This window comes from Diorhabda sublineata, chromosome 10 (assembly GCF_026230105.1).
Source record: "Diorhabda sublineata isolate icDioSubl1.1 chromosome 10, icDioSubl1.1, whole genome shotgun sequence".
Classification (NCBI taxonomy): domain Eukaryota; kingdom Metazoa; phylum Arthropoda; class Insecta; order Coleoptera; family Chrysomelidae; genus Diorhabda; species Diorhabda sublineata.
This window is the reverse complement of record NC_079483.1, coordinates 18,522,657-18,545,095: the sequence shown is the minus strand read 5'-3', so window position 1 is coordinate 18,545,095 and position 22,439 is coordinate 18,522,657. Positions and strand designations below refer to the sequence as shown.

At 29.6% G+C, this 22,439-nt stretch overlaps 5 protein-coding genes across 8 annotated transcripts; 2 read left to right on the top strand and 3 right to left on the bottom strand.

The window, feature by feature from the left end:
• The first annotated feature begins 159 nt into the window (after positions 1-159).
• LOC130449925 (protein Mo25) lies at positions 160-4,147 on the top strand. The gene is made up of 6 exons (XM_056788017.1): positions 160-259; positions 1,477-1,783; positions 1,841-2,009; positions 2,133-2,297; positions 2,350-2,454; positions 2,982-4,147. Exons 1-6 carry the CDS (start codon positions 178-180, stop codon positions 3,162-3,164), a joined length of 1,011 nt encoding a protein of 336 aa, XP_056643995.1. The 5' UTR covers positions 160-177; the 3' UTR covers positions 3,165-4,147.
• A 1,162-nt stretch (positions 4,148-5,309) lies between these two features.
• Positions 5,310-7,887, bottom strand: LOC130449924 (transcription elongation factor S-II). The gene is made up of 3 exons (XM_056788015.1): positions 7,674-7,887; positions 5,974-6,376; positions 5,310-5,859 (listed from the first exon to the last, which is right to left on the bottom strand). The coding sequence occupies exons 1-3, from the start codon at positions 7,740-7,742 to the stop codon at positions 5,435-5,437; spliced, it is 897 nt and encodes a 298-aa protein (XP_056643993.1). The 5' UTR covers positions 7,743-7,887; the 3' UTR covers positions 5,310-5,434.
• Positions 7,888-7,945: 58 nt separating this feature from the next.
• Positions 7,946-12,187, top strand: LOC130449922 (tRNA-dihydrouridine(20) synthase [NAD(P)+]-like). Its single transcript, XM_056788013.1, has 6 exons — positions 7,946-8,343; positions 8,406-8,544; positions 8,783-9,115; positions 9,230-9,517; positions 9,842-10,174; positions 11,949-12,187. Exons 1-6 carry the CDS (start codon positions 8,160-8,162, stop codon positions 12,055-12,057), a joined length of 1,386 nt encoding a protein of 461 aa, XP_056643991.1. The 5' UTR covers positions 7,946-8,159; the 3' UTR covers positions 12,058-12,187.
• Positions 12,188-12,281: 94 nt separating this feature from the next.
• Positions 12,282-19,277, bottom strand: LOC130449916 (mitochondrial glycine transporter B-like). Of its 3 annotated transcripts, none has more exons than XM_056788003.1 (7): positions 18,610-19,277; positions 15,710-15,839; positions 15,209-15,327; positions 13,926-14,013; positions 13,695-13,867; positions 12,679-12,854; positions 12,282-12,624 (listed from the first exon to the last, which is right to left on the bottom strand). In XM_056788003.1, exons 2-7 carry the CDS (start codon positions 15,776-15,778, stop codon positions 12,344-12,346), a joined length of 906 nt encoding a protein of 301 aa, XP_056643981.1. In that variant the 5' UTR covers positions 15,779-15,839; positions 18,610-19,277; the 3' UTR covers positions 12,282-12,343. The 3 variants fall into 3 exon arrangements, with proteins under 3 accessions (XP_056643981.1, XP_056643982.1, XP_056643980.1); XM_056788004.1 differs by lacking the exon at positions 18,610-19,277 and adding an exon at positions 15,891-17,151; XM_056788002.1 differs by lacking the exon at positions 18,610-19,277 and adding an exon at positions 15,905-17,151.
• Positions 17,200-22,307, bottom strand: LOC130449917 (mitochondrial glycine transporter A-like). 2 transcript variants are annotated; one of them, XM_056788005.1, is made up of 6 exons: positions 21,939-22,307; positions 21,587-21,711; positions 21,433-21,520; positions 19,663-19,838; positions 17,722-17,897; positions 17,200-17,494 (listed from the first exon to the last, which is right to left on the bottom strand). In XM_056788005.1, the coding sequence occupies exons 2-6, from the start codon at positions 21,628-21,630 to the stop codon at positions 17,214-17,216; spliced, it is 765 nt and encodes a 254-aa protein (XP_056643983.1). In that variant the 5' UTR covers positions 21,631-21,711; positions 21,939-22,307; the 3' UTR covers positions 17,200-17,213. The 2 variants fall into 2 exon arrangements, with proteins under 2 accessions (XP_056643983.1, XP_056643984.1); XM_056788006.1 differs by having other exon boundaries at positions 17,766-17,897.
• Positions 22,308-22,439: the final 132 nt, after the last annotated feature.

The window sequence follows — 22,439 nt, the reverse complement described above, 5'->3', positions numbered from 1 at the left end:
TCTACAAGTGTTTTTTCTAGTTACACAATTTCCTTTAGTAATGAATGAAGTAATATCATAATCATTTTCAAAAATTTTATACGAGATTTATCTAAACACTTCGTATTGTCGATAGTTTTTTAAATATTTAATTATATTATTGAAGCAATTGCTGTCTATATTATAAAGCACTAAACGATGCCCCTATTTGGAAAATCTCAAAAAGGACCAGCAGATGTTGTGAAGGCTCTAAAAGAAGCAGTAAATTCACTTGAAAAGGGTAAGTAGAATTAATGTAATAAGAACACCACCGATTTTTTTGACATTATCATCAACTATATTAACTAAATACTCTTAAATTTGCTCTGCCCAATGGTGCATGTCTCTTAAATAATGTAAATAAAGTATGCATATATATTTTGTCTTTGGAATTATTATCTTGGATTATTAAAAAAACGTTACCTTCACGAGTATGTGACAAATATATATATATAAATTCTTATCTTAGTTACGTATAAAAAATATATATGATTTATCATTTTATTATGTTTTACATATTTATTGACATAGATTTGGTTTTTTTTTGAAATACATTTACTTTCATATTTTTAATTATCATTTTTATTTTAATAAATGATTTTGTTAATTATGTACTAGCAAAATCGCTTGTAATATTCATGTTTACTACTAGTTTAGTGGTTTAAATGGTATCAGTTTAAATAAAAATAATATTGACAAATATTATCTATTCCTAGATATATAATTTTTAATTTATTCAGCTTATCTATTAATAATCACTGATTTCTTGAAATCATTGAACTATTTGTTTTACAATGTGTAAAATTGGAAAAAAAAAATCTCATTTATTTCATACCAGTGCTTGGAATTAGAGTAGAATTGGAAAAATGTAGTTTTAGGGGACTGTAAATTATGAAATAGGTACTGTTGTAGATGGATGAACTGTAACTAAAACTTTTCTAGAAATATTTAAAATTATGATATTAGCTCTGTTCGCGGGTTAAATTACTTCACCCCCTCATGAACGATAATTCTGAGGGTGCGCTTGCGATCGGTCCTAAAATGATTCGGAATTTGACCCCTATTATCACTAAATGTATATAGTCCGAATAATAAATTCAAAATAAATATTTTTATCACATAGTGATTAAGAAATTATCAATAATAATCAGCTGATAATTTTTTCTATTATAAGAAATTATACTTTTTAAGATGTGGCTTATAATAAAAATGTTTTTTATGAAAAATATCCCAAATTAATGAAATAAAATATACTAAAGTGCGTTTTAATTCCAAATTACACTGTAGAAAATTAACATTGTATTAGTGTAGGTTACCCTACACTAAGAGGGTAACCACTAGAGATTGTCCTTGGTCCTTCTCATATCTCCCCCTGATAGGTACAGAAAATCTCATTATTGATTACCCCTTGGGGACTAGCTGTTTAACAGTATAAATTAATCTCGATGTTGTTTAAAGGTGACAAAAAAGCGGAGAAAGCTCAAGAAGATGTATCTAAGAATCTAGTTCTTATAAAGAACATGCTGTATGGTACATCTGATGCTGAACCGCAAGCAGATATTATTGTAGCGCAATTAGCTCAAGAATTATACAATAGTAATTTGTTGATATTGTTAATACAAAATCTAAACAGGATCGATTTTGAGGGAAAGAAGGATGTAGCCCAAGTATTTAATAATATATTACGGAGACAGATTGGAACTAGATCGCCTACTGTCGAATATATTTGTACTAAACCAGAAATTTTGTTTACATTAATGACTGGGTAAGTATATTACATAAAATGACATAAAAAATTGTCGGTTTTTAAAAAAATTTTTAGGTACGAACATCAAGAAATAGCATTAAATTGTGGTACCATGTTACGTGAATGTGCTAGATACGAAGCTTTGGCTAAAATAATGTTATATTCGGACGATTTTTATAACTTTTTTCGATATGTGGAAGTATCTACTTTTGATATAGCATCCGATGCATTTTCTACGTTTAAGGTATGTATTAATACTGAAATTTTATATCATCTATCGTTAATTTAATATTAAGCTACTAATTAAAATAAAAGAAAACTTTGAAAATGAACGAGAAATCACTTTCTTTACTTAACTTTTTTTTAGGAATTGTTAACCAGACATAAAATCCTATGCGCTGATTTCTTAGAAATGAATTACGATAAGGTTTTTAGTCATTATCAGAGACTTCTTAATTCTGAGAATTACGTAACGCGCCGTCAGAGTTTGAAACTTCTTGGAGAATTATTATTGGATAGACACAATTTTACGGTAAGCCCATTATCGATATCCCTTGGACGTTACCAATCGTCTTGGTTTTTAGGTAATGACAAGGTATATTTCGAATCCAGACAATCTAAAATTGATGATGAATATGTTGAAAGAGAGATCCAGAAATATACAGTTCGAAGCTTTCCATGTATTCAAGGTGAGTTTTTAAAAAAATATATTTATAACATAACAAATTCAATTAGTTGGGAAAAAATTTTTTTTTTTCGTTAAGTTGAACTGCCTATAACTTACCGGACTGAAAATAACAAATCCATGAATCAATTATTTGAAAACATATTTTTCTTGTTTTCCTTTCTGTATACCTTTTCAGGTATCAGTTGAGGGTTTCAGCCCTCCTTATACTTATTTATTCCACCATATTTTGTTATCTTCCTTACTTTTTTGCTCTCAATTTGATTTAATTATTACTTTTTTGATCCCTCCAATGGTTTTTAATTTTGTGCAAATTTAATTTAAAAAAAAAACAGTTGAAATAATATTTTTATTCTTTAAAATCATATTATCATAGTGGTCAGATATGGATACTACGGTGCATGGTGTAATTTTTATATTATAGCCAGAAACTTTTGATACATACCTCGTATTTATGTAGTTCACTACATTATGATTATTTATGATGAAAATAGTTATTTAATTATAAAAAATTGTGGTATTTGTTTTTAGGTGTTTGTAGCTAATCCTAATAAACCGAAACCGATATTAGACATTTTATTACGTAATCAAGAAAAACTCGTTGAATTTCTTATGCGATTTCACACGGATCGAGCGGAAGATGAACAATTTAACGACGAAAAGGCGTACCTCATAAGACAAATTAAGGAGTTGAAACCGATAGCGGGACATTAAATCAATTCGTATTCTATTGCTACCAATTATAATTTGCAAACGTCAATCTAGGTATATCATTATTTATATATAGAAAAAATTGTCTCCACAATTATTACTCTTAAATTCTTCAAGATTATTGAATTAAAAGGATCCTCAATTTTTTTATAGTACCGCTACAACCTCGGATTGGGCCTTGTCTTACAACCATCACTTTCGCTATTTTCACTTGGAGTACCAAGTTGTAATCTTAGATCAAACGTGAAATTATCGTTTTAAGCCTCTTTTTCCTGTTTATATTGACTTTACTGAGTTATCCAAACACTATCGGCTCTAATTTTCTCTATTTCTTTCATAAAAGACTCCTGGAAGGATAAGAATTTTGTATATTGCATTTTAGTAATATGGTCTTCTTCTATAGACTTAGGTTTACTTAAAATACCATGAATCCAGTTTTTTTCACTCTCTTATGGATATTGGGGTAATAATTAGATGTGCTACATCAAAAAGGTACCACGTAGAAACCTGCACCTACTAACTTGACAGTTTTCTAAGTAATTTCTGATGATTAATTGTATTTTGAGTTGTTTTATAAGATTTTTTTCATATTTGGCAGATTGGTAAAACGAAAAAGTTTTAAATTATTAAATAAAGAAGTTGGTTGTGTCGGATGCCTTTTTGAGGTACTTGAAATATTTTTATATGTATTGTAATAAATGATGCGAGACAATTTGGTTTTTATAGGACGCAAATTTGTATGAAATTATTTAAATATGAAAACCTTTGAACGCAATCGTTAGAAAGGCAGCAAACTTTTCGAAGAATCCTTTAGATGTTTTTTTTTTCGCTCTGTTGTTTGGGAATTTTGGGTAATTTTATCAATTAATTTTTATACATCAAAATTAGGAGTTTTATAATTATTATATGTTCATATTTAGTCAACAATAAACTTATTGAAAGATACGCTGGATCATTGTAGTTTTATTTTTCCTTAGTTTAAAAAAAAAGTGTCCAAAGCAGAATTCAAGAGCAAAAAATCCTAAATAAGGAGAATTTATTAAAAATTGCACTGGAATACCAAACGATGAAGCATTTTAGATTAACTTTGATTTGTTGGCACACCTCGAGAACTATGTACTGGTTCTATTCAACTTTGGGTTTCCTACTAGTTCCTAGTAGTTCATTTATACTTTCAAATATCATGTATATAATGTAGGCAAACTATCTTACGACTAACATCAAAATGGTTTTTACATAATAGAAGCTTCATTTGATTTTCTGTCACGTAGTAGATCATGTGTACCCTTAGATATTATGGTACACTAATTAGGAAAACCGCTTAATCCTAAAGCTGGATACAGTCACATCCAAACTAGTTTTCGTATTATTTAAAATAACGGAAGTTTCTTTGGACTTCTTATCAAATAGTAGTTCATTTGTACTTCTGATGTTTACTTTCTAATATAGTTTGATTGGTGAGTAGTTCATTTGTACTCCTAGATATTCTAATTGAGAAAACTATCAGTCCTATATCTAAATATGATTTTCTTATAACGTAAGTTTCTTTGATCTCTTACCAAGTAGTAGTTCATTTGTACTCCAGTGGTTTACTATATAATATACAAAAAGCGTAGCTCAATACTTTCGAATTAATTTTTTGTTGGGTTTTATATAGTGGAAGCTTCTATGGATCTTCTTAAACTGATACATCTCGATATCATTATTTGTGATTTAGGACACTATCTAGTACCTTAACTAGATACTGGTACATCCAAGTGGAAGATTTTCTACCGAAAGTAGTTCATTTGTACGCCTATAGTTGGTTTAGGTTACATCCAAAGCTTCTTTGGATATCCTACTAATAGTAGTTCATCTGTACCATTGGATATTATAGTGTGAACACTAAATATGAGAACCATCTTGTCATATAGCTGGATAGAGACACATTCAGATATTTTCTTATTATTTTGTATAACGAAAGCTTCTCTGGATGTCCTTCCAAGCAATAGTTCAGTTGCACTCCTGATCTATACTACATTCAAGTGGATTTTTTTTGTTGAGTTTTATGTAATGGAAGCTTGTTAGGACTTCCTGTCAAAGTGGTAGTTCATTTGTACTCCTAGGTAGTCCGTGGTATTAATATGTAATTACGGATAATAATGGGTATTCTTTAAAATTAAAGTTTATTAACTATCAATCTTTGCACAACTGATAAATACAATTGGCATTAAGGATGCAAATATTATTATTTAATGACCACAAAACATAATCAGTAATAAAACCGAATTAAATCAGCAGAATTTCCATCTATTTCCGCACTCGTTACAAAGAACAAAAGTAGTCATCGGTTCATCTGAGGATCTCGTCTGTAATTGGTTGTAAGTACAATTTCTCTTCTTGCATTTACCGCATTTGAGCATATCCGTTTTAGTACCTTGTGCCGTTGCCAATTGAGCGTCGTTTATCGCTTCTTTCATGAATCTTTCTCTCAGTTTCTTGACTTCGTCGTTGGCCATTTCTTCTGCTGTCATTACTGCTAATCTACCAGCAGATATGGCACCGATTCTGTAATTAGATCTGAGGGTTGGATTTTTGGGATCCTTTAAATTAGCTATGCGGGAACGGATTCTGTTTTTATATCGCATATCGGTATTTTTGAATTCTGTGAATATTGCTTCCTCCAATTCTTCAGCCAATTCTTCTGCAGTTGCACAACCTGAAAAAAAATGTAACCTTGGGTCATTTGGAGCTTCCATAAAATATTTAGACTTCTTGGTTGGCCCAATATAAATTTAAATCAGTTCTGAAATAAAAAAAATAAAGAATTTACCTTCAAAATCGTCAGATGTGGAATCCGTCTTAATAGCTGCAGCCAACATTTCCCTGCACTTTAGTCTCACCGAATCTGTGGTATTTGAAGTAGGAGGAAACTGTTTTGGTAACATCTTTTCTTTATCCCTATCTTTATCTTCGCGGCTAGATTTATCTTCCTTTTCTTTTTTTGGTTTGTTTGAACTACTGGTACTACTTGTAGATTTTTCATTCGAATTTGAACCACATAAAAACTTCTTCCAATTTTTTATTAAAGTTTTAGACAAACTAATTACTTCATCGTCTTTACTAGATTTCCTTAACGCATTCACAGTCATACCTATACGGGTATTTGTCAGTACTTCCAAATTTATATCTAAAGTTTGCAACTCCTTCAAAAGATCCAGGGCCTGTTCTTGACCCTAAAAGGTAAATTCTTCAAAATATCATCATGTCAATTTTATATTTACTATTATTATCATAATCTAATCATATATCAGTTGATATCATAGTAAATTAGGACCGAATATTTAGCTCACAAAAGTAATTATGATAGGAATTAATCAAACAACTGTGTTTTTTGAAAATACAAGATTTCACAAAATACAACACTAACTTTTGAGAGAAAAAATTGATAAAATGATCTTAAAATTTAAAAGAATCAAATGTCCATATTTTCTAAGCTTGAAAAATAATTCCAGCTCATCATAAACAATGACATTAATAAGTAAAATGAAAAAAATATACAATATCATCCAAAACTGTATCGAAACAGAACAAGTGTCTTTCCATAGCACTGTGGAAATACCCCAATTTCAATATATTACAGAACGAGGCTTCATAGCAACTCTAACTTAAACACTAAACAGAAAAAAAATGTTCATCAATATTTTCTGTTTTGTTGATAATTGTCACCCAGTAGTAACCACTTTGAAAAAGAAAATCAATTTAAATCTATACAGTTAGATTCTTTTTCCACTGCTACCTTCCAGAGACATCATAATTGATTTATTCAGATCATACTGTGTTATACAAAATGTTGGAACACTAAAACCACCAAGTATTTGTAGAATATTGTTGCTTTGATATTTATTATATAACAGGTACATTAAATCTCAGGGACATTATAATGAAAAAGATTCAGAAGACCCTATATATCAATAAATAACTCCATGATACATAATTCTAATTATATTTTCATCCTCTATTCAGGAATTTATTTAGTCCAAAACCTATTTGACAGTTATTATACACATTTCAGCATGTCCCTATGTGTTTAATAGCCCTTGGGTGTCCATCACGCTACTATGAACATATTTAAAATTTATGCCACAAAAAAACGTTAAAAGTATTGAATTCTTTTGGTACTAAACTGAGTACATGAGTTAATGCAATTTTTAAGTATTCTAATGAGAAATATGTGGTTCATTTGCAAATGGCATAAATACGTTAACTATTTTTATATTTTGAACTATGAAACAAAATTTTCAGATATAAAATACATGGCAGACGATCATGCTTCAAAATAATTGATTTGTTTATAAACCAATGATGAATTAGATAAAAGTAGATTAATGCATACGGAAACAGTTCAATAAATAATAGATTCAAACGTAATTTTAACTAAAATAGATCATCGCGTAACTAGGTTGGCTTTTCTGCCAAAATTCTGCAATTTTTACGCATAACATTAAAATTTATTTTTAAAATATTACATACAGTTCCATCTTCCGATGTCATTTTATTTAACTTTTTTTGAATTCTCATTACATCTTCTTCTACGGTCATTTTGTTAATTAAAGAATATTACTTAATTAAAGTGTATTTATTGTATACTATTTTTATAATCGTTTACCACTTTAATGACGATGAAAAGACGCTTCCGCCTTTTTTACCGATACGTGGTGCTGTCATTCATTAAAAAAATTACTGCAGGTTTGCCAATATTTGAATAATTTCATATGATCCGTTATTTTCAAAGATATTTCGTATATTTACTTAAGTATTACAAAAACGTTCAGCATTAAAACAAATAACCATCAACTTTTATTTATAACTAACAAATTCTATGTTCTAGTGCATAATAGGTCACCGTAATCTCGAACCAAATAATTTAGTTAGATAACGTTCCTCTACTGTCAAAACATAAGCATGTACTTTTAAACCACGTTTAGTTTTAAAAATTAAAAGGCTTTAAAAATAACAATGAAAAATAAGTTAGATATAAGAAAGAATGTTTTAAATTATGATAATAAAGTTATTCTTGCTCCCATGGTAAGAGTAGGTACCTTACCAATGAGGTTGTTAGCTTTGAGATATGGAGCAGACATAGTTTATACAGAAGAACTAATTGATTGGAAATTTTTAAAATCAGTACGAAGGGAAAATGGTAATTGATACATCGATTTTCAAAGTTTTCCTATGTTTCACATAATACGTATTATTTTATAGAAGTTTTGGGAACAATTGACTATTTGGACGCGACAAATGGGACTGTCGTATTTCGTACTTGTGCAGAAGAAAAAGAAAAAGTAGTAGTACAATTAGGAACTAGTGATCCGCAACGAGCCTTAAAGGTTGCAAAAATGATGTAAGTATAAGACCAACCGCCCACTATGCAACTGCTTTGAAACAAAGATTGCAAACCAGTTGATCTTGCAACAGTTTTGCAATCAAAATAAAACTTTTGAGGACACACGTAATCAGTATTAAATCAGTGGTGAAACGTAATTTATCAATGTATTCAGACTCAGTTGCATAGTGGACAGTCGGCATAAATATATAATTTGTATTGTGGAACAATATTATGTCAACAAAATATGTTTTAGTGAAAATGACGTTGCAGGCATTGATATCAACATGGGCTGTCCTAAAGAGTTCTCTTTAAAAGGAGGCATGGGCGCTGCATTAATGACTCAACGGGTAAAAGCAAAACAGATACTTTCATTATTAGTTCAGAATTGTAGCATTCCAGTGACGTGTAAAATAAGAGTTTTCGAAAGTATTGATGAAACTTTGAATTTTGTTAAAGATTTAGAGTCGACGGGAATATCTGCAATAGCTGTACATGGTAGAACGAGAGTAGAAAGACCACAGCATCCTAATCGAAATGAAACTTTAAGAAAAATTTCAGAAACATTGAGGATACCAGTTATTGCAAAGTAAGTACAATGTGGAACAATTTAATCAGTACAAACAAAGACTATCAATTGTTATATTTAATTTTATATTGAGTCCACAGGAATTTTCAAAATAATAAATTAATTTATTCATAGCGGCGGTTCTAGAGAAATAGAAAATTACAGAGATTTGATTAAATTTAAAGAAGACTGTGGGTGTAGTAGTGTTATGGTCGCAAGAGCAGCAGAATATAATTGTTCTATATTTAGAAAAGAAGGAATGAAATTAATGGATGATGTTATAGTAGAATATTTAAAAAATTGCGTCGAATACGATAATCCTCCTAGTAATACGAAATATTGTGTCCAAAATATGTTAAAAGAACTACAAGAGACTCCTCGAGGAAAAAAATTCCTGGAATGTCAAACCCTCGAACAAATATGGTAAGCTTAAGGATGTTTCTGGATATATGGAACCTCCTCAAATTCTCCTGTCAAAAGTTAGCTAAACATGCTTTTGTTTCCGCGTGAAAGAATGTTCAGTTCATTCCCCAAACATATCTCAATAAAACTTGATCCTAAAAACTGCATTTCCAAGAGGACATTAGAAGAAACTTTCTGATAATGAAGCTTAGACATAAAATCATATCTAGTATCCCTAGTTTGAGTTTGACAAGAGAGTTTCTGGTTCCCCATATAATATGGTTACTAAACTTCAAATAAAACATGTTTTTTTTTTGACATTAGAGGCATTTTTCTGAATTTTAGTAATATTTGGGGTTTAGGTGAGTACTGCCGTCAAAAATACTTGGAATACCAATCAAGGGGTATTATTGGTAGAAGAGAAGTGGCACCGGATATGTTCAGTCCTCAACTTAAAAAGCAAAAAACTGATCTTGATGGTGAAGACATCGACATTTGTTTAAATTGTGTTTTTATTCGAGTGAACTATACAGAAGATCCCCAATTACCAAAGTCGAGGTTAATAGTTTACTGTGGGAAGAATAAATACGATTCTCCAAAGTACAAGGTTTTTAACGAAGATAAATTGTTTAGAGCTGTTGTTACTTTGAATGATAAAAAGTATAGTTCATCATATTGGTGAGTATAAATTTTCACTTGAGATATTCAAGTTTTGAAGCGTTTTAATTCGATATTGTCACACATGTGGAAATCATTTTTTTTTCATTGATTTCTCCCAATTCAATGAATTTGAGAATTACAAAAAACCTAAATGACAAATTCTTTTACATGAAAACCTGTTTTAAGTAACTATGTAGTTTAATTTTCAGTTAAAATGTCGTCAATAAACTATTTCATAGTTGATGGGATTTTCAACCTCAACTTTTCATATTAAACTCTAGTTTGAATGTTAATAGTTGAAATAATTAACGTTTTATCAAGATTTAATGATAAAATTGCAGAATTTATAGATTTTACATCGTTGCCACGTTGTAATTTTTCCATGAACAAATTAAAATGCAATATAACCTAAAATTTCGAAAATCTTTTCATATACAGTCACCAACAGTGAAATTTAATGAGATAATAATATATTTATTAAATTTCTGGTTTACTAAAAGTAATTTTTAAAAATTTCATTAAATTAATAATTAAAAATGGAACTTTACAACTGGAAGCTAAATAAAATTTAAGTGAAATCAGCATTTTACCAATGTCAGGTTTATTTGTATGATCCCATAACTATTTTAAAAATTATGTAATACTTACATCCCTCATAAGGGTAGTACGAATTCACAGTCCACCATTTGCAGGTTTGTTCTTGAAATAATAGAAATTGTAGTGTTGAATAATCTCTTTTAAATAATTATAAAAATAACGAATCATCTTTTACACAGTAAATAAGTATTTATAAAATGAAAACTAACAACAAACACAAAGTATCCTAACTTAATCGCCGGATTTCGACAACAATAAGTCTTAAAACAATAAAAGATCGACGCCACAGGGCTGCTAACTTTTAAATTGTAATTTTCCTAATACGTCATTTATACTTATTCAAGTTATGTCAAGGATAATCAACAAAGCTCAAACGATGTTTATAGGTTAAGTTCTCTACGTCACTGTCACGTGTTTACATTTTGTTTTTACATAGAAAAATATGACAAAAAGGTACCGTACCATTGTTTTTTATGTTTTCAGATAAATTTGAATTGTTGAATACGAAGATGACGCTTTTAAGTATCATCATTTGTTTTTTTTTTATATTTAAATGAACTATTGCAGGCATTTAATTAATTTTCATTTGTTTATTAATAAAATGTTTACTAAAAATGAGCAAACAAGAAAGAAAAGTACATTTTATATCTCCAGTTTTACCCAAAGTTGTAAAATAAAGCGAGGAATTGAAATAAACAATGAAACAACAAAAAAATTCGGAACGTAGTTATGTATTGAGCACTAGTTAGTTAATTTCTTTTGGGTTTTGTTCATTGGTAGCAATGGTTACATACCAAGCAAGACAGTGAACACACTATTTAAGCATTTGCAATTGTCATTCCTGATTTCACACGTTGCCAACGTTTAAAAGATAGTTTGTCATAATACACTTCAGATATGTAGGTTTTTTTAATAGCTGCAATTGCCACTACTGATTTCACACGTTGCCAACTTTTAGAACTTATTTTCCTCTAGTACCTGAGTCATTGTTTCACTCACCCTTTGGTTATTCGCATTTTCTCACTACAACTGTCAAAATTGCAAATATAACCTAAAAGTTATTCAATTATTTGTTAGTAGAAAATACTCCAGTAATAATTTGATTACACTTTAGTTATTTTCAATATCTGCAATTGCCACACATTGTCAACATTTAGATGTTGTGACCTAAAAGTTTATTTTATTATTTTTTTAGGGAGAAGAATAAAAAATATGCAGAACAAGGAGCAGCACTTGTAGCTTGCGTTTCGTTAGGATTAATTGATAGAGAACAATTAGTAAAAGATGGGAGTATTCTAGAATAAATAAAAACACTTTTTTTTTTGGAGTTTCAATACTAAAGCCTTCATTTTACGTTAAATATACAATTTTGATAACGATAATTTCACGTTCTATGACGTTGTTAAGGACTCTTTGGCATTATTATAGTGATAAAAAGTCCTTATCTTTCGAGATTTATTGAAAAAAGATACCTCGTACTGAAGAGGAGCAACGACACCGAAACCGGTCAATAAAAACACATTCCTCATTTTTTCTTATAATTAAAATTTTATTAACAATTAAATATTTATATAAATAACCTTAAAATTACTAAATACTTTTTCTGGTCATCACTTTTTCGTACAACGTCCACGATATAGCTGCGACTAGTGTGCGTCTCATCAGTCTGGGCACGATACCTTGGAAATATCCCAATATACCATATCGAAGGTATATATGAACTACCACCGACCATAACCCGTTGTATTTATTAGGATAAAGTTGAAGTTGAGTCTTGAATACATCCGGAGGTTGGGTAACCAAAGACGCCAAAGTACTGGATACCAATGCGCACGTAAAATGAACCGGAGATGGATACATCGAATAAATATCTAAAAATAAAACATTCTTATATATTATACGAGGCGTAATCATTAAATATTCACCTTTAGGTACAGCAGATTTGGTTTGATTGTAGAACATGAAATAGATCCCGGCGTAGGGAGCGTCTCGGAATATCGTAGGGACTAATCCTCTCGTTAAACCTTTAATACCTTCGTGGTGAAATATATCCTGTAACGCCACCATTACTCCGCTATATTGATACACTCCACTTTCAAACCTGTAATTATAATACAAATCAGATCAAGAAGTGGACCAAAACAAGACTTTAAAATAAGTAAACCCCAAAGAAAGCACCATACACGATCATCAAACACCATAAAACCGCGGAAACTCACCCTATTCCACTTCTAGGACCAAAGGACAAGAAGTTCTAACCTTACTGTCTAATAATGATACCAACAATGTCCAAATCACTCCTAAGTAAAATAAATGAAGATGTAGCTCCACAGGAATGGAAACAAACATTCGACAGTCTACCAACTCATTAATGTTCTGCTGTTTTCCTCGATACAGGAGAGGCTTTTGACAGAGTGTCGCACCGAGGACTGCTATACAAAATTAAAATAACTCTTTACCCAAACTACTATCAACTTCTAAAACTTTATCTAACCAATATAATCGTACAAACGAAAGTTTACTAGAAATAGTCCAAAATTTTTCCTATTGCACTAGAGACACAGTATACAACATCAAGAACTTTTGGTGAAGACACGGGAACAAAGAATGTTCAGGTACTTGTCTCCTAGTTAAGCTAGAAGAAGAAATAACACAAGCTAATAACTAGAGACTCCACCTAGACAAAAGAACTTGACTGGAAACATAACCTAACAAAAAATTTATTGAATTGATCTGATAAAACTTTAGAAACGTTGATTTAAAGGTGATTACTACTACTACTAGGCCCACAGGAGAAGAAATTGTATCAAAAACAATCATCAAACACCATAAAACCATGGATGTAAACCTCACCAATACATCAAATAATGTAAATAAATATTCTGATTGTTATTAAAAGTTTGTTATAAAAAATATTTTCACCTATGGTCATTAATGTTACCTTGTTTTGACAACGGTCATCGGCATTAAAGTGGCACCAGCCATACTTCGTGCGATTACACCTATAAATATCGATTCACTAGGGGATGGTGTTTTTTTGTTGAAGAAACGCGTTTTAACGTATTCCAAACAACAGAAATATAATCCTATACCAGGTACGGATCGCATCAATGCCTAAAATATATTTTTTTTTTTAATAAAAAGTTGGTTATAAAGAAATTATTTTCCTTACAGGAGTCGTTCCTTTCCATAATCCTGATATCTGTTCGTGTTTTATGACATCTGTGATTATGGGGATGATTTTCGTACCAGTTGAATGACTGAAATAATATTTGTATCATCCTAATGTCATTTTATATGCGTTTTTTTAGGTCTATTAGATAGAAAAATGTATAATAGGATATTTAACAAATTTTGAAAAAGTTATTCGAATAATAAATATACCTCTAATTTGACATGCAAAATTGTTATAATTTTACTATATTATTACATAAGTCAAAAACTTGGTGCACAAAAAAAGTAAAATCCAGGAATTTCTGACCAGTAAGACAATAATGAATATGAATAAGAAATAAAAATTACATTTGTGCGGGTAAAAATCCATTTAGAAAATTGCATGTCGAATGGGTGGAAAAAGAAAAAAGTTTCGAGTGTAAAAGAGTAATTTTTCTCATAAATTCTCCTTGAAACTAAAGATTTTCTAAAAAACCCCAAGTTAAATGGTTGGGGCATGTAGGAAGAGAAGAAACAAAATCTATATGATACAATGGGATCCCAGTGGTAGAAAAGGACACAGCAGGCCGAGGACAAAATGGTTAAAACAGATAGAAGATAACCTAAGCCGAGTAGGACTGCCAGGAAAAGACAAGAAGCGAAAAGGTGTAGACATCAACTATCTAATACACCTCAACAAGGGGATCAAGTGAGTATTTCCAAGGTGCAGCCCCTATAAGCAATTTTCTAATGCTTCAAAACGAATTAATTCGAAATTTATCAAGTTCCAATGACTTTTTACCATCACGCAACTTTTGTGTTTCAAATTTAATCAAATATAAGTTATTTCCGTATCATAATTGTCTTAAATTTTCGATATTTTTTCTTCCTAATCAAATTTGTTGCTGTGTGGTATCGAATATTGTAAACAAAAATGTCAAGGCCACTTTCAGATTAACAATAAATTATTAATTATCAGGAATTTTTATGTTGATTAGACGACTATATAACAACATTTATTATTCTCTGCAGGGGTCGAAACTATTTTTAAATGTTATTGATACAGTTGGGTTTGTTTAAGAAAACACGTGATAAACTTACTTAATAGGTCATTGCAATATCAAGTCTGTTAATAAAATTTTGTTCGATTGTCCGCAATAACAAAAGAATTTAAAAAAGATACCTCGAAAGAAATGAATAATTTCGAAAAAATATTTGTAAAATGGAAGATAGGTACACTGATTATAATAACAATGTTTTTAATCCTTAAACGAATTTATAAATTTAAAAATACCGACTTACCTTTTGAGTGACAGTACAGGATTTTGTAGACGAGTTTTTATAACATCCAACGGTTGCAGTAAAATAGTACAAATTATTCCAGAACATGATCCAGATGCAAAAGCTTTCAAAATAGGGTTCTGCAAAAAATATTACATCCTATATACAATGCCCAATCTTCTGTATTATAAATTATTACAATTTCTTGTTTTTTAGCAACAAAACCATTTTTATTTATCAAAAACAGTATCTAAAGACAACTTCAAACAGACCAAAATGAACATAATCACATCATTTAGAGGTTAGGAAAATTAAATACAAAAACTGTTAAATATTATAAATACTTCATTTTGAGGATACATTTGAAAATGTATTTTTAAATATATTTATACTTAAATAAACACATAAACTTTTTATTAATTGATTTCTAGAAAGATCATGAATAAAACAAATGTCAATGTCAAATTTATATTGATAGATTTCATAGATAAATACTAAGTATATATATATATATAAACTTACCTCTAGAATTCGATCAATTTTACTTTTATCTATACCAGTGTTTGGTATTCTAGCTTGACAAAACTCCATGAAAAACAATCGATTCCACTCAATAATATTTATTATAACTGTTTATATTTACATAATCAACCTACAAATAAATAATTACAACCTATAATTGATTTTTTTAGTTCCAGTTTACCTTTACACACTTACCTAAATATTGACACAACTTATCGATATTACAATACAATATGCACATAATGAATTTATTTGAAGTTTAAAAATATGCGCAATTGAAACTACGATTACGTTTAATATTAACCCCGGATGGATAGAATTTCGATTCCACTACTCACAGCACATAAACGTAACAGCCGATTTTAATCAACTGCTTATTTTGTAATTGAGAATTTGTTTAAAAATATAACTTGTTATAGTATGGAGGATGAGTATTGATTATTATTATATTGAAACGAATACAGTATTTTATTGTAAGTTTCCGTTTCTCTTATCACGCAATGACTTCGAAGTCTCATGTCTGAATGATATAAAATCATATACATAACCTTGACAGATAAAAAGAACTGGAATCGTTATTAATAGCTTTATTTGCGGGTTAATTTAGAATCGATTACTAATCAGTTGTTAAGATTAATGATAGAGAACTGCTACTGTACTATAAGAAGATGGAAAAAGGGCATCTGTCTCTAAACATCCGATCGGTTCCTAAACCGATTCGGAATCGAATCGCGAACAAACTTATTGATACATAGATTATTGAAATTAATGGCGGCGATTATATTTTTTCGGAAATTTGCGAAATTAAACATTCAAAACGGTACAAAATGATAAAATAGAGGTTATAATTTTTTCATATTGTTATTTTGTTACGATTTTTTTAGTTGTTTTGAAAATATTAATTAAGCAATTTTAATGACTGTCATATGTTTTTGTTATTGAATAATTTTGATGTTATGATTTTGTAATTTTCACTCCTCTTACGTTGTTAGACGGAATTTATTTCGTTATGTTTAATAGTACTCGTAGCATAATAATAAATTTTATCTTGTTTTTGACCTCCCGCAAATAATTATCAACCAGATTAGTTCGAGGTTCGAAATTTATAGTGTGGACGATTACGAACCATTTTTCGATAGTAGAGTATTTGACACCGTTAAAAGTCTCAAAAATCTAAAATATACATTTATTTTTATTATAAACAAAACTTAAATAAGAAAAATTCAATAAATGTTGTCATTTAAATTTCTAAACCTGACTTAGAATAAGTTAATAATATGAAAATATCATTTAAACCACATTTTCAAAATTTGTCAAATACCCTATCAGTCAGTGTCACATAAAATATTTATAATTCATCAAAATCCAATAGATTCCATGAAAATTCAGGGGTGTTCAATGTGTTTATGCTCACAAATTAATTTATAAATAGCATTCTTACAAAAAAAAAAATCGTTTGAAAGAGTTTCAATCGATTAGAAAGACACATAATGATTGAATATATTTATTTCGTACTTTCCGCTTTAACTTTTTCGTATAACGTCCACGATATAGTCGCTAAAATGGTTCGTTTCATTAATCTCAATATGATTCCTCGATAAAATCCTGGGAAACCGTCTTGTAACCAAATATCTGTAATAACCGGCGATATGCTCTTGTATTTATTGGGAAAAAGTTGCATGTGGGTTTGTATCACGTCCGGAGGGTGAGTGATAATCGCGGAGAAAATACTAGCAATTGTGGCACATGTGAAATTAACTTTGTATGGATGAGATTGACGTAGCTCTGGAATATAAAAGTTTATCTATTCAATTTTTATAACTAATATCGAAGAAAGACAAAAGGAAACTGATAGATCAAAACGAAGATAGAAGAAGAAACAATGAAAGAACTGAAAAGTTCTTACGGAAGACATCAATGACGATGACTATTGATATAATGTCATATAATAACAAAAATGCTGATAATTTCGAAGAAAAATGCAAAAAATATTTGTAAAGAATGAATATTACCAAGAGGTACAAGTTCTAGCGACTGAATATAGCACATTACATACATTCCAGATAATGGAACATCACGTGCTAATGTAGGAACTAATCCCGATGTCAATCCTCTCCATCCTTCGTGTGTATATATTTGTTTCATTCCCGATAAAAAACTTTTATATTTGTAAACTCCACTTTCCATTCTAAAAGTAACATGTCGGCATCAATTTAGCAACAATATGTCGGTTATTCAACATTTGAGGTTAGGTATTACTCGTTGATAAAAATAAGTTGTCACATTTACAAATGCAGAAGATCGAAAACATTGATGAAGATTAATTATTTTATTTAAGGAGGCACCCGCGCGAGATGTCGCAAAACAAATTATTTTTTTGATAGTGTAGAATATGACGAATCCAACTCTTCTTTATATGTGTTATTGATCAAAATCTAAAAAAATTCAAGTTCCCTTATTTAACATGAAATCTTATTGGAGCCATAGACAAATTCTTTGATTACCAATTAGATTAAAATTGATTAAATATACAGAATTAATCTTTCTAATTGTTGTTATCAAACAAAAATATCAGTTATTAGCTAAAAATTGTTATAATTCAACGCATATTAAGTAACTGAGTGGAAATTAGGAAAACGGCCATATTGTTGCTGTCACTCAAGGGAAGCGCGCGAAATTTAAAAGTATTATTTTTTTCATTCACAAACTTTGATGAATTTTTTTAGTTCATAATTGATTGATTCAAGACTTTTAAGCATAAATACATGTGGAATAAACATCAATAAATTTTAATTTCAATATGACTAGTTTGGTCGACGCGGGAGCCTCCTTAATTAATATTTATAGTGAATATGTTGGGTTTTTGTGTGTAGTTAAACTCCTATAATATTCTAACTTACCTGTGAAATTTAATGGTTAAAAAAGTCATATTTTCCAAAAAACACAACATAACCAAACAACAATTTTACATTCGGCACATAGAAACTACAGAATACATTAATTTAACTATAGTAACACTAAAGATTTTGCATTTTCACGTAGTTTAAGTCCTCATATAAAGCTTCTGCAATTGTAAACGAACGAAGTGAATTTTTGAGAGAAACAAAATAACACAAATGTCCAATAATTTCTTTTAACTAATAACACTCGAATTAAACATCGAAGACAACAAATTTGTTATTATTTAACAACTGTTATTAACAACTTTCCCTCGAAGTACAAAACTACTTTAAAATATCTGTTATAACAATGTTTTTTCACGTCTGGATAATAAGAAAAAAGGGAGCGAAAACACGAAGAATCGCATAAACAAGAGATAAAAACTTAGTCTCGACTAAGCGGCGTTGCACGATTTAATTAAGTTCGAGCAGACTTCGTAATTTGTGAGTCCAATGTTTGTACATTAGACGAATTAAATAGAGTTATTTTTATGACTACGATACCGCGTTTTTTGTTTTTCTTTTTTATAGAATATAATTATAAACATAAGTAAACTATTGTTATGTGAACAAATTACAAATACAATGACTATTTTATAGATGTGGAGTAAACGGAAACAACTTAATGTATTTCCGTCCGGAAATGGCACATTTAATTTAAAAATGGCCGAATCAACGTTCATGATAAAGATATGAGTGGACACCTGAGCAATGTAACTGGTTGCTAACATTAATACATTAATAAAAAGACTAGCAACAAGCCACTTTGAAACTATCACGGAGTTTTTGATTGTATAATTACATAGAAAAGTACAAAAATTACCGCAAAATTGCAAAACTAAAAGATAGGGGGGATAGGAACTAAAAGACGGGGATAGAGATGGCAGTTAGAATAACAGTTATTGATAATATTTAAGATAAATTTCAATTGGATTGGCACGTGGGTGCTAAATTAACCAAATTATTTATATTAGTTATAAATTTCAGTACATTTCTTATTTTTTTTATACTTACCGTGTTTTTATGACACTTAAAGGAATTACGGCAACATCACTAATAGTTCTTGCGAATACTCCTATTCCAATCGACTGTATAGTATTAATGCGTTGTTGATTTGGAAAAAATGTATTTTTAAACCAATCATACGCCATAAAATAAATCCCACCTCCGGGAACACCTCTTATTAAAGACTAAAAATATCGACATATGTAAATTTTTAAGATATTCAAAAACTGCTACAGTTTGACCAGAATGATGACATCAGTGATTATGTTTTTTTATAAAAAAAAAAACTTTTTCCATTTCGATATTCAATAAATATACGCCATTTAAGTTACATAAAAAATGGCAACACTGTATCTTACTATAGGAAAGGATCATAATAGAATCGATTGTTGATAGCCAGATATAACACGCATGCGTGATTATGAAATTTATTTTATCCCGAAGAGTTTATTTATTGATTCTGACTTTTTACTTCATTTAACTATCTTCATCATTTATTTGTTATAATAATCTTGTAAAATTATATACTCTCAATAACGTAAATAGTTAAAAACGTTAAAAATTTTTGTATGACGTACGAGCCACCGAACCGAACTTTGAGTCCTACTAAAAATCCGCTAACTGCCGGAAACGATTCGGATTTAACAACGAACAGAATAGTTTTCGCGGGAATTACAAATATTGGTATTTTTCATTAATTTCATTAAACTAGTATCAAGAGATACACTGTCGATAATTTTATAATACAAAAATAGTACCACATGCCAGTGGTGTTGTACACAGAGCTGGACTATTTAGATTTCATTATTTTTTTTTACAAGGGGTTGAGTTTTTAAGGGTAAAAAACAGCTTATCTCGATTTTTGGCAAAATTACGAGACCTATGAAAAAAAGTCAAAAGGCAATATTGTAGGTGATAAAAAGATCTACAACTTTTATATTCACACAACCTCAAAAATTTTGATATCTTATTTGTATCTTTTACAAATAACATTTTTCACGAAATTTGATGAAAACTCACCTTTTTATATCCCAAATAAGCTGTAATTTATTTTATTTGAAATATTCATTTTTTACCTTATTTTCACTTAATACAACATTGCATTTTTTCCATAGGATTTGTAGATTTGTTGGAAATCGAGATAAACCGTTTTTTACACTTAAAAATTCACTCCCTTCCACTTTCCGACCCCAGATCACCCGTAAATTATTTTTCTTTTCATTTTTATTACATTCGCCTCCTTTTCTTAAGAGTTTCATCCTACGTTATTTTTTTTTGATTTTTCAGTTAGTAAAAACCTCTTTTCATAAATTGCACACATATCTTTTATTAACGGAGTATTTCGAAATCGTTCAATATTAAATATAACGTGCAGTTAATGGGAACTTTGTACTTAGTACAATCCTGTTTCTTTTGTTTATTATTAATCTACGATATAGTTTTTTTCGTATTTACACTGCATCTAGTTGTACAACTTAGTAAAGCACAAAAAATCTTTTTTGTTCCATTATTAAGATAAAATGAAAACAATAAAAATACGTAAATAAAAAAATACACAAATCATAACAATCACAACAATATTTATGTTATGGTAAACAAGATGGCGAAACCAATACCACACTAACGCAGCGACCCCTCTCGATAGTATAATCAATTACACCATCTGATATAAGATGTTGCCAAGTTTAACTTTATAATAGAGATTTGAAACACGAAAATTTCGTAATAAATTTTTCATAATATTAATTTTTGCAGTTATAAAAATATTTTAATACTTACTGGAACCGTTCCAGCCCACAACATTTTAATATTCTCTTGCTCTTTAATATGAAGGAATAAAGTGATCATGCCGTATTTAGTTTTTCCACTAAAATAAAAAAAAATGTAAAAAATCCTGTGATATATATATTAATTCTTGTTGCAATATACTTACTCTTTGACTGGTAGCAGATGAGGTGTTTGTAAACGTGTTTTCATCACGTCTAAAGGTTGAAGAAGGAAGGTACCTATTATTGAAGATATTGAACCAGCTACAAATACGTCTAATAATATACGAAACTAAAACAAAACTACAATAAGAAAGTTAGGAATTTTACAAACTATATTTTTGGTTAAGCAAAATTATTTTAGCATAAAAATTGTACGATTTAATATTTACCCCTTCTGAATATCTTTGACCCTTATCGTTAATCTTATCAATCAAATTTTTTTTGTTCATTATATTAGATTTTAAAAATACCAGAAACTAGGATGATGTGTCATACTTTTGATTTTAATATTCTAACCTTTCACTTGAAACATCGTTCTAATGTCAATAAAGCCTTCAAATATTTGATCGATTTATATTTTTTATTGCCATTATGAGATATATGACATGTTTTTAATGTCAAAAATCATAAGATTTTATAATTGAGTCGATAAATTGTCTAGTGTAATCACCCTATAAATGTGGAATTGTCCAAACGACCACTACCCTATAAAATATAGTTGTGCTAAAATTGATTTTTCTCTTCTACAATACGGAACCGAAAGAATCGGCAAGGCAACCACCAAAACACACTGATGCATGTGTCGGCACGAATCGGTTCTTCTCCCCTACTTCGCGGACGTTCGTATAAGGTGTTCCTTTCTGGTATAGAGTTAGGAAAAACCAGTTCCTTATTAAACAGATAATTATTATTTATACACCTCATAGAAAACTACTTATTTTTAACTGTTGGATTCAAATTGTTTTTTCCACATTTATAATAAGTGGTGACTCCACTTGTACAACTCATAATTTATTT